Source organism: Macrotis lagotis, chromosome 4, assembly GCF_037893015.1.
Source record: "Macrotis lagotis isolate mMagLag1 chromosome 4, bilby.v1.9.chrom.fasta, whole genome shotgun sequence".
NCBI lineage: Eukaryota > Metazoa > Chordata > Mammalia > Peramelemorphia > Peramelidae > Macrotis > Macrotis lagotis.
In genome coordinates, this window is record NC_133661.1 from 20,444,255 (window position 1) to 20,456,546 (window position 12,292).

The following is a 12,292-nucleotide window of genomic DNA, read 5'->3' on the forward strand; positions in this document are numbered from 1 at the left end:
GATATATTAAACATAAAAGAACCATCAAATCATGTTGCTTACTTCTATGGGGAAGGTGATAGAAAAATGTGGAACACAAAAGCTTGCAAAAGGATGATTCTTGAAAACTATCTTTACATATAATTGGAAAAATAAAATAAAAATACTGTATGACCCGGATAATGTTAATTTGTGGTCTAAGTCAATATGCTGCCCATAAGAATCCATTTCTATTTGAGTCTGACTGCTGTTATATGGGACTGGTCAGAGGGTTGATGGGTGAAGTGGAGTGAAGAATTTGGTAGCACCATTTTTCTATCCAAGAAAGAACCCCTTTGGTTCACTTCCCCAGATAGAATCAAATGACTCTACCTCCCAGCAGAGTGACAGCCTTTCTAGAATAGTCTCAACATCCAGAAGAAATGTCCCCAATTCCCCCAGGGACCCCTAACCTACTGGTGCTTATAAACGAACCCTGGGCATCCTCAGGCTCTGACAGGTGGGATGCCCAAGAAGCCCATTCACTCTCACAGGGTCAGATTCCATATGTTCCCCAGCCTTCAATGACCGATAAATCTTGAAGTGCTGGCGTCGTCCAGGCACTCTGTGAGATACCTTGGCATCTTCCTGGAAAGTCAGGGTCTCTCTCGGCTCCTTCAGCTGCCTGACCAGGGCATCTGGCATCTCTTCCCCAGAGGAATTTGGCTCATTGCCTGCAGCTTCTGGCTTCTCTATCTCTTTGGGCACAGCAGCTTGTTCCTGGTGCAGGACCTGTGGTGGCCTGACTTTGGGCAGACTCCCCTGCTGTTCAGAGAGCTTGAGCTTCAGTTCTGTGGGAAACACTATTGATGAATACATAGAGCCCACCATCAGGTCCAGAATACATAGAGCCCACCATCAGGTCCAAGTCAGCCCAGCCCCCCCCACACACTAGTCAGACCCGACCATGGAAGGGACACCACCTTCCTGAAGCAAGGGGGGAGCTGGTGTAGGCTTTAGCCCCAATACCTCCCTCACCATTTGCACAGGTGCTTGATATTCCTTCCTTCAGACTCTAAGGACTGCTACCCCTTGGAAGAATAATACTTATTGGCCAACATTGGAGAAGCTGGGGAAGGCAGAAGCCTGGAGAGATGCCAGCAGCCAGCAGAGGGGCTGGGCCGAGGCCAGGAATGCCCAAAACAAGTTTGGCTGGCATCACAGCTCTGCCAGTGAGTCGTTCCCCTGCTATGTGACTTCAAATACCAGTCCTTGTAAACACTGTCTAGAATGGGACCTTCAGGATCTCAGAATGCCCTGACAAACCTCGTTTATCGACAATTTCTTTTCCCCCCAAATCATGCTTCTTAATTACAATCTGAAGAGTAAGGGAAGCGGTTAAGCATTTAAATGGATGGCATTAAGGGAGAACAGTAATTACACTGTATTTTCTTTATCAATCAGTGCATCTGATTTTGATTTTTAAAAAAACTTTATTGCTGTGTATTGTTCTTATTCCAAAAACCCTTCTCTATTACAAAAAATGTAGACAAAGTCAACTGACATGCCAACCCGCCTATGTCAAATGGTTCACTCCCCAGCCAGAGTTCCTCTGACATTTCCCCGGTGAGAAGAGGAAGGCACACTTCCTTCTCATTACTTCAAAACGGAGACTGCTTGCTCCATTAATTGGCCACTATTCAGCTATTTTGGTGGAACGGTTTATTAAACCATAGTATCCTTTGTGCCCCAAAATGTCTCCCTCATCCTTTGGAAGGATGCCTGAAATTCCTCCATGATAAACACCATCCTTCAAAAATATCAATACTTCAACTGGCTGTATTGGTAATTCTAGCTCAATACAGTGTAATTATTAGTCCTTGCAACAAAGGCTGAAGAGAAACCATATCATTGAAGAAAAGTAAGCAGAGGAAGGTTTGAAGTTAGTCAATCAACAAGTAATAACACTTACTCTGCTAATTGGTGGCATCGCCAAAAAAAAAGCAACAAAGGCAAAAACATGGAAACAAGGGAAAATCAATATTCATCCACCCTGAGCAAATTCCCTTCAAAGAGCTGTTGGTTTTTTCCTGATAGAAATGAGGCAGGTCGTCCCTTAGCTCTGAGCCGGTCAATAATGGCTCCCCAAGGGGCCCATTCATTTCCCAAGTCGGTGTGCCGCTGCCAGAATGGCTTTGGTGTGAACCAGAGCCCCTTACAGAAAAGAAGTTGGAGCTCAGATGCCCCAGGTTCTACAAGGAGGGGGGGCAGATGCAAAGGCAGAGACCCCGGGGTCACTTTCCTACCCCCCCCCCCCAATGTAAAGGCTGAAGACAAGGTGAGAGTAAATGATGGATGATGGTAATAGCCTGAGGACCCCTTGGAAGCTTCTGGGTGGACTCACGATGTTCCCTACCCTGCCTGCCTCTATACCTACTCTTACCTTTGAGCTGCTTCCGGCCTTTGGCCAGGTCATTCATCCACTTCAGGACTTCAGGGTTAGAAGTCTTGTCTCCATGAGAAGGCTGCAACAGAGAGGGTGAGTCAAGGGTAAAGCTGGGCTGGGGGAATGATCTAATTGAGTCGCTTCTGTGTAAGAGAAACCAGAGAAGAGCAGGCTGCCTGCCTGCCCAGCCCCCAGGGACCACCGTGGTGCTGAGCTGGCTCAGCCCAGACAGAGGGATGAGACATAGGGATCCCTGCCTCCTGGAGCCTTCTGGAGATCCTTATGAAAGGACCCGAGATGGTGAGGGAAGGATGCAAGAGGGAAGAACAACTTGGTGGCTGTGAGGGAGAGCAACAAAGACTGACCACTACAGAGCCTGCTAAGAAGCACCGCGCAAGCTGATGCTAGCCCCCAGCAGAGTCTGGCGAGGCAGACGGCGCCAGCACTGTTATCCTCAATGTGCAGAAGAGGAAACTGAGGCTAGAGGTGAGGGGCCATCCACTAGTACTAACTACTCCAGAGAAGATGAGAACCCAAGTCCTTCCTAGGTCCAGTCCTCTGCCCTGGCCACAAATGAACAGAGAAGGGAGAGACAGAGACAGTGCCACTTTGCTTCATGAAGCCTTACCCGGTATTTCTTTTCTTGCTCAAACTTTTCCTCAAATTTCCTGATTTTCCGTTTGAGGCTCTGGATGTGCTTGGTCAGCTGGGTCACTGTCTGGGGCCCTTTCCCATCCTCGCATCTTGAAGAACTCCTCGGCCTGCACAGAGGACAGGGGCATAAGCTGGCGAGGCGGTTTTCCAAAAGCTGGACCTTCCCAAACAAGGTCGACCAGAAGACCGAGGTTCCTGAGTCAGCGACTGAGGTTCCTGAGTCAGCGAGACCCCAATGGCCAGACTCTCTAGGCTGCTTGGCTGCTCTATCATGGATTATGGCCAGCATTTGAGGGCATCTTGGGGCAGCCCTAAGCACCTGCATGCTGACCCCAGGACCTCCCAGCTCCTCTGGGAGGCACCATACAGTGCATCTACGTCTCCTATGTTCTCAGGGACTGCTGCTGTCATCTTAGGAATCTCCCCGATGGAATGTTCTGCCAGGTTACAACAGTCCCCCCAACCAGGGCAGAGGGACGTCTCCTGAGCCTTCCTTATCAGAAATGATCCCCATAAACATCAAGAGATGGAAAGGGAGGATAGACAAGCCGAGAGAGTGGTGCCGACAGCAACCAAGGGAAGCAGACTGTTCAGATACATGGATTAAGGTCATGCAGCCCAAGGAGCCAGATATTTCCGTCTTTCCTGTTGACCTGAGCCCTGCTGGGATCTGACTTGGGGTCCATGGGAAAGGGTCTGTTGGACCAAAACAGAACATTCTGTTTCTAAAAGATCAATGAACTTCCTTGGAAGCATTTCCAAAGTGGCAGGAACAGATTCCCCCATTGAAGTCAGAGGTCATGTGCCTTGTCCTATCCTTTGCCAATCACAGCCATCAGGGAAATTCAGCTCTAAATACAGCATGGGGAAAGGGGAGGACAACCCAGGGCTGCCAGTCAGTCCTTACATCATGAACTGTTGAGCACTGGGCGGAGAAGGGGCAGATTCAGGGTCAAGATTAAATCTCTGGCTTTGGCTAAAGAGGGAGCAGCGTGGGGACAGAAGGGGGTGATCTCCATCCGTGATGTGGCGCAGCAAGCGACTGGTCCCTGTGGCCGGCAGGTCCTCAGCACCACCGTCAGCCTCATGATGCCAGTCTTGGCCACTGGGTGTGGGGTCTGGGAAGATAAAAAGGCAGGTTACTGACCTGAACCTGGAGGAGGAAGGCCGAGATCCACAGTATGATGGTGTGTTCTTGTGGGCATTTGTCTTGGGGGTGCTGAAGGCTGCTAGTGCCCCCCAAAACCTGGGGGAGGTAGGCTGACGAAAAAAGTCTCCATCCCCAGCTCACTGAGAGGAAAACCAAGGCCCAGAGGCCTCAAAGTCACAACCATATCCTCTCCTTGCCCTCTCTCCTCTCTCCCTCTTTCCCCACCTCTCTCTCTCTCTCTCTCTGTATGGGGCAGGGGGGGCAACATGGGAACCCAGATCCTCTGGCTCCAAATCCAAGACTGTGGAGCCTATCATCATTTTAGCAATGAGGAAACTGTGGCACAGGGCGAGTAAGGGACCCATCCAGGGTCACACAGCTAGCAGAGGCACAGTCTGAGCCCAGGTCCCCAGACTAGGCCTTATTGGCTTCAATGCCGATACCTGCCCACCCTCACTGTTTCTGCTGGGGTCTGGAGGCAGAGGGAGCAGCCCAGGCCCTCGTGGAAGGAAGGATGAAGTCCCTTAAAGGAGCAGACACTGGACCCATCCCCATGCCAGGCTGTCGAGCAGGGCCCCCTTGGGCCAGGGTTCACCCCGATCCCCAAACTGATGGGCCTTGCATTCAGATGAGATGGTAATGTAACTTAGGGAACAGAGCCATTGGGCATCCAGAAGGTAAAAATGCCAGCCCGGCAGCTAGCATGACAGACTTGGGGCCGGCCTGCCAAGTCCACCCATACCACCCAATCACCAACTGACCACACTTATGAAGCTCCATGATGAGTCAAACACCAAAGACACAAGGAGAAAGGAGATGATCCCACAGTAGAGCTTGTACTTTTGCCATGTTGTTTGCCTGGCCTCTCTGCCATTGGCCTGAGGTCCAGGGGGTACAGCCTGTCACTGGGAGCTCCAGAGAGGAGATACGGGCTGGGCCATTCTTGGCAAATTAAGGGAGAGTAGGCAGTGCCCGAGGCCTGACCAGTGTGTGAACATGGACGAGTCACTTCGTCTGCTCCATCACATCCCTCCTCTGCCTTGCTCTCTACATCAATTGTACTCTTCTCTGATGCCAAGGTTCAGCATTAGCCCACCCACCCACCTCCCCACACTCGCCTCTCAACTCTCCTGCCCATGCTTGCAATTTTAGTCAAGGACCCTTTTGTCCTCTCTTGGCAGGAACATGGGCTTTAACCTCGAAGTCACCTCCTACCTCCACACCTTTGTATAAACCAGATCATGCTCCCCCCCCCCCCCAGCCCTGGCCTCTCCTCTATCCTGAAGAACCTCCATCCTCCCTTCTTTGTCCTCACTTCATGCCCCCTCCTCCATGAAGCCTTCCCGATGAGCTCCAGTGGCATCACCCTTCCCCCATTTAGCTACGGACATGCTGCATCTAGTCCACCCCCAACTGCTGCCATTTGGATGGAAGCTTCCTAGGGGTAGGGATTGGTTAGACTTGCCTCTCTAGCCCTTGAACCCAGAACATTGCTGGGCTCATTGATTTCTGATCCAGAAGGAACTGCCTCTCTTAATGGTCCCTGGAACCTTCCTCTAGGAGTGGGTTCACACCTGCCCTACCAAGGAGCAAGCTTTCCTAATATCTCTCCATTGCTAGTGCTCCCTCCATGGCTCAGTATGTACTCGTGGATCTGGTGCATTCCCACCCGTTTTACCTGGCACCCCCTCCACTGAGGGGTGAACCCCAGGGGGCCTTCTACAGCTCCCAGGGTGGGATCAGTGACTCAATTTCCTGGTCAGATTGAAGAGAAGTTGCCTAACCAAGCTCCAGTATCACACGGCATCTTCAGAGCTCAGGCCCTGGGCTCCCATGGAGCAGGGTGGCCACAAGGGCTGATGTTTGTCTTTTGTACTCCATTTTGGAAGACCACATCAGGGCAGTGATGCCATGACAAGCACATGAATGGATGTGAGGAGGTGTTGTGCTAAGTCACCAGCCTCATCTTCTCCTCCAGAGTCTTCTGGCCCAGTGACCAGATATGAATCAGGAAGTGACTTGCCCAGGGTCACACAGCTAGTGTCTGAGAATGGATTTGAAGTCAGCTCCTCCTGATGTCAGGGCTGGGGTTCTACTATCAAGCTGCAGGATGAATCCCAAGCTGGGAAAATCCTTCCCTGGAGGTTGTCAAGATATTGGGCACGTTTCACTCCACTGGAGTTCTCAGTCTCCTTGGCAAAATGACTACCTCAGAGAAGAGATCTGGCCCCAGGATGGAGCTCTGAGATTATCGGGTTAAAGTCTCTACAGAAGAAGAAACTGATCTGCCCCAGATTCATGGGGCAAATTCATGGTAAAAAAAAAAAAATAAAAAAATAATGACCCTCCTATTTTTGCTAAACTGGACAATCCCTTCAGCCCAAACCAAGGAAACCAAAGTCCCATGTGCATAGAGCAGGCACTATCTGGCCTTCCCTTCCCCACCTCCCAGCATCCTCCCCTCCCTGAGCTACCCCTCCTCCTCCTCCTCCCTGGAACCTTCCAGCCCCTCTTTCTCAAGTTGTCTTCTTCCATTGGAATGTAAGCTCCTTAAGGGGAGGGTCTGTTCTATTTGTATCTTGGTACAATGTCTGCAACAGAATGAATGAATGCTTAATGAATCATTAAATGAGTAATAATAAAGTGTAGAGTGAATAAATTTCTTAATAAGCTGTCCATCTATCTATCCATCCATCCATCTGTTCATCTGTCCATCCATCCATCATGTCTGATCATCTGTCCATCCATCCATCCATTATCCATCTGTCTGTTCATCTGTCCATCCATCTATCCAACTCATCAATGTTAAAGCCAGACCATCAACTGGGGAATGATTGAACAAACTCTGGTCCATGAAAATGATGGAACCTTAGTGTTCTGTGAGAAATCATGAGTAGTGAACTTCAGAAAAGCCTGGAAAGACTTTGTGACCTTATGCTGAGTGAAGAGGGCAGAGCCAGGAGAATGTTGAACACACCAAGAGCAAGGTTGTGAGGGGATCAATTATGGTAGATGTGGTTCCTCCCAGCTGTTCAGTGATCAAGCACAATAGTACAAGATTTGTGATGGAAAATGCCATCTGAATGCAGAGCAAAGCTTATTATTTTCACTTTTTACAACTTTTGGTGTGGTTCTTTTTCCTTTTTCTCATGTTTTTTCCCCTTTAGTTCCAGATTCTTCTTTTACAACATGATGAATATGGAAATATGCTAAATGTGACTGTATGTATATAATCTATATCGGATTATTCATGTCATAGGAGGAAGAAAGAAAGTGGAAGTAGAATACAAAAAGATGAATGTTGAAAACTGTCTTTGCATGTACTTGGAGAAATAAAATAAAATAACCTTTTAAAAATGTTAAAGCTAGGAAGTAACTCCTGTGATCCTCAGGTAGAACCCTAGGCTTTTTGGATAAAGGCCAGATCAGAGGGTAGAAGGCCTGGACTAAATTTCTGAATTAGAGTTGGAGTTGACCACCTTCTGTCACTGAGACGGGTCACTTTCCCTTTCTCATCCGGCTTTCCTTGATTCTCAGACCTCCCTTCCTGAGTCATTCATAAAAATATTAAATAGAGACAAGACCATGGAGAGAGTCCTGGGGACCTCCAATGAAGACATTCTATAAAGTAGAATGCTTCGGGTCAGTGGCCCAGCTTCGGCCAGGTCTCAAGAGGACTGCCTCTCAGGCCATTCCCTCCACCCTGGCATCAGATTCCATAAGGGACTCTTGTCAAACGCCTCACTGGAATACACAACCTTTGACCAATGAACTAGGCTGCAAACCCCTTCAAGAAAGGAAACTATCTGCAATCACTTCCTTTTCTAAAAGCTTAAGAGCAATCTGACCCTTCACTGTCCACTCTAAAACGGTACCAGGAGGCAGGGTCCAGCCCAACAGCCAGAAGCTAACGCATCCTCCTCTGGAGTCTAGAAATCAGTTGATGTTTGTCCTTCCCCCCCAACCCCCACCCCAAGCCTGGTTCATTTCTCATAATTCCCCCTAAAGTCGCTATCCGAGGCTTACCAGTCCCACCAAGAGCTCTGGCTCCTAGGCTTTGTGAAGACAAAACATTCAACTGTTTGCTTTGGCTGTGTCTTGACCGGTTGCTCTCCGATCATGTAGACACAGGCTGATAAGAGCTCCAAGCTCCTGGCTTAGAGAAGCAGAGCAAAACCTCCATCTCTCCTCACTTTGCTTTTGTGTCTGGTAAATTTAATTTCTAGTTTCATGTCTGATATTTTGTCTGGCTTGCGTCTGATAGATTTAATTTCTAGTTTCATCTTTTCACGTTCCTTATAACAAAATGAACATGAAATCCTCCTTATGAGCTCTTTCCCTTGGACACACTCAGCCCAAAGAGGCCCTTCTTCCAAGGTCCCTCCAGGACTGTGGGCAGCGGCTCCAGAACTGGATCAACTGGCAAGGATTCACCTGGCATTCCCAATAACCATTTGGTGTGCCAGTGCTATGCTAACAAGAATTGGGCACAAGAAAAGAACCCAGGACACAGCAGGCTCTCAGGCATAGGGCCCGGAGTCAGGAAGACCCCTTTTCAGGAGTTCAAATCCAGTCTCATTCACTAGCTGTGTGACCTTGGGCAAGTCACTGTATCCTGTGTGCCTCAGTTTCCTTATCTGTCAAATGAGCTGGAACCAGAAATGGCCAACCCCTCCAGGATCTCTGTCCAGACAACAGCAAATGGGGTCACGAAGAATCAGAAATGACTAAAAAGTATCTAGATATGCCAGGCGGGCACCTGCTCTGAAGAACTGGGGACACAAAGGAAATGCCTTGGGTTTAATAGACACCCAGTAGATACTTGTTAATTGTTAACTTGGTGTCAGAAAGATTTGGGTTCAAATCACACCTTGAAAATTATAGCCTTCTACACCTCAGTTTCCTTATCTGTCCCAGCAAGATGGTGCAGTGTCCATGGATCCCAAGAGACCTGGGTTTAAACCTGCTTCAGATAGCTACTAAGCTGCATCCTACTGGACAAGGTGGGAGTCTCCCTAGGCCTCAGTTTCCTCATCTGTAAAATGGGGATGATGAACGTGCTTCACAGGGTTGCAGCGAGAACCAGACAGGACCTGTGTGAAGCGCTCTGTAAGCTTCCAACCTCTAGGCAAGTGTGGCTGTGTCTGCGGGGAGGGACGCTGAACGGCCTCTGAGTCAGCAACCTTTAGTTAAACTTTCAAAAAGACTGCAGTATAAGTCTCAGTCAAAGGATGTTTAAAAAAAAAAGCAACCACCAAATGAAGCTCCACCAGGATCGGGAAAAGCATTTGATCAGAGATGGGAAATTGGTTAATGGATGAAAGGCCACAACGGAGTGTTAAGTTAAGCAAACATTTCTCTAACAGAAGAGTTGGGACTTCTCTGGCCCAACAATCTCCCCCCTCCCCCCGATTAGTCCTGGGACCAGTCTGATCTCACAATTTCTTGAGTCGTGGAGAAGGGATGGCATCCTTGGAAGATGTGAGTGAAGTAAGCTTTTCTAAGCAGTGAAATGCCCAGAAGGAGGGACAGACACTGGCCCAGAAGAGGAACTCGCTGACTGTCCTGCCTGGCCTTGGACAGCTCAGCACCAGGTCAGAAGCTTCACTGCGAGCAAGGGATCTGGGAGAAGCCTCCATGCACGGCCCTCTTCAACATTCCCAACAAGGGCCCAGCCAGCCTCTGCATGAAGACCTCAGGGAGGAAGGAAGCTGGACACCTCTGAAGAGGATTTTCTGAAGGCATATGGAGGATTTTACATTTCCCTCTCTCTCAAATTTCACTCTGCTAAGCCTGATAATTAAGAAACCCACTGGCTTTTTCTTTTTCAATTCTGCCTTTGACATCCAATATATTAGCTACTCTTTCCTTCTTCTGGTTATCTGTCTTTATCCAAACAGTAAAGTGATCCTAGTCACTGAAGGTCATCCCTTTGTAGCATTGTTATGGCCCAAAAAGAAGGAAGAAAAAATCCTTGGCATTCACAAGTATTCTGGAATAATCTAGAAAAAAGAATAACTGTGGCTCTCCCCATGTGGAATGGACTGTCTCCTTTTTGTGACAGCCCTTCAAATGGGGCCCAAAGACTAGAGAAGGAACATAAATGGTCAACTCAAGTGATTACAAGTCAGTGTCTTTGGCCTAGAATGATAAGGGCGAGAAGAGGAGGTGATCAGTTCATAAAATCAGTTAAGCCACAGGATGAGCACCATCAACCCCCAAACCCTAAAATGCAAAAGCCGTGAGAACTCAGAAAGCCCCATTCTCGCCCAAATAAAAGCACAAGGAACCTGATCTCTCAAGGAATGGGAGGAGCTGAAGATGGGGAAGATTCCCATCTAAAGAAGATGGGGAGGGGGGTCCTGAGTGAAACCACAGGGGACAATGACCCTCCCTGAGCCACCAACTCCTGGGGCTGCTGTAGAGTCCGAGCTCTGGCCTGGCTGGTAAGCACAGACTCCCCGTGGGGGTGTTCCTTCCCCCGAGCGCAGCTCTAAATAGCATTCCTGTTCTGTTTCCCCTTCCACAGCAGCGTCATACATCGTCACCAATGTGCCCCAGAGCCATTCATTCCAACTGTCAATGACAGTCCAGCCACTTAGAGAAAATCTTGCCCCAATTACAGTGTCTACGTTTTTCAAGGCTGTTTATAGATGGCAAGTCTGGGACTGCTCTACGGGGCTTCTAGATACCTATTCTTTCTATCTGCTACCAGTCACTCCCCAGAATTTGTTCCTTTTGGTTTTAACCGCAGAAATAAGTTTGATCTTTGCCCCCTGGTCAACCCCTACCCCTGGAATAGCAACCAAACTACACTGATCTATTGGAAAAGGTGAGTCAAACAGATCTGGGATCAAATTCTCTTTCATACATGCAAGTACCATGAGGCTTAGAAGCAAACCCTCAGTTTCCAAATCTTCTGGAGGAAACACTAATGCTCTTAGGACCCCCTGTCAGGGTTGTTGAGGTCCAGTCACACAGGAAGGGTGGGTAGGTCGTGACTGGTCCTTAGGGCCAGTCTCTTGACTCTAGACCCATAGCTGGCCCAACTGGTGTAAAGATGGCAGAAGTCCCAACCCAAGAATGGTGAACACGGGGATCTTACAGCTAACTCGACAATCATCTGAATGCCCTGTGTGGACAAGGCCTGGAAGTAGGGAGAGAGTGGCTTTTCCTTTTAGTAGTGACTCTAAGTCAAGAAAAAATGTTTTTCTTTGGTTCTCCCGGTCCATTGTACTGTCCCCAACCCTGCAGCCCTCCTTGGTCACAGTCCAGGACAGGGGTAACTAGACTATTCAATAATATGGCAGAAAGGAGCCAAGCTCTGAGAGAAAACACCAGAGAAAAATTATTATTAATCCAGTGAATAGGGGAAAGCTTCATGAAGGAGACAGCTTTGAATTGGATTTTAAAGGGCAAGCAGGACTTTAAGGGTAAGAAAAGGGAGGAGTGAGTACTTCTAGGTACAGTGCATATCACAAATAGGTGCCCTTTTATCCGTTCCTTCATCCATGCAATCCCCCGTTCATTCTTTCCTCCATTCTTTCATTGGTTTCAGTCATTTTTGAATCTTCATGACCCCATGTGAGGTCTTCTGGGCAAAGACACTGGAATGGTACAGTTTCCTTCTCCAGCTCATTTGAAAGATGAGGACACTGAGGCAAACAGAATTAAGCGACTTACCCAGGGTCAGCAAACTATTAAGTGTGTAATAAGGCCAAATAGAAACTAAGGTCTTCCTAACAACAAGCCTGATGGCCTATCCACTGCACCACCTAGCTGTCCCATGCATCTGTCCATTCATCCATCCATTCATTCGAGAACTACTAAATACTGACTGTGCTGAGAGCCCTACGAAAGAGGCCAAGTCTACACAGGACTCAGTGCAGCCCCTGCTCTCATCAAGATTTGCCTGGTGTCAAATGAGCCATGATCATGATAATTCACAACTTACAATGTTGGACTATTCCAATGCTCCAAGATGTTGATGGTTTTCAGCATGGGGCGCTCCTTCCCCTGATGTAGGTTGCGGACCCTCCACGAGTAAGCAATCTCTGAACTGCTGCGGCCAAGAGACCCAATAA

General features: G+C 48.5%; 1 protein-coding gene across 4 annotated transcripts in view; it reads right to left on the bottom strand.

Annotated features, from left to right (window-relative positions):
• FAM13C (family with sequence similarity 13 member C) overlaps positions 1 to 12,292 on the bottom strand; it is an 86,745-nt gene that overhangs the window by 10,203 nt on the left and 64,250 nt on the right. For 2 of the 4 annotated variants that reach the window (XM_074232286.1, XM_074232285.1), the window contains exons 7-10: positions 3,966 to 4,176; positions 3,033 to 3,165; positions 2,402 to 2,483; positions 595 to 821 (exon numbers count right to left, since the gene is read on the bottom strand). In XM_074232286.1, the coding sequence (XP_074088387.1) occupies positions 595 to 821; positions 2,402 to 2,483; positions 3,033 to 3,165; positions 3,966 to 4,176 (653 nt within the window). The remainder of the gene's footprint in view (positions 1 to 594; positions 822 to 2,401; positions 2,484 to 3,032; positions 3,166 to 3,965; positions 4,177 to 12,292) is intronic. The other 2 variants (XM_074232288.1, XM_074232287.1) reach the window with 1 other exon arrangement.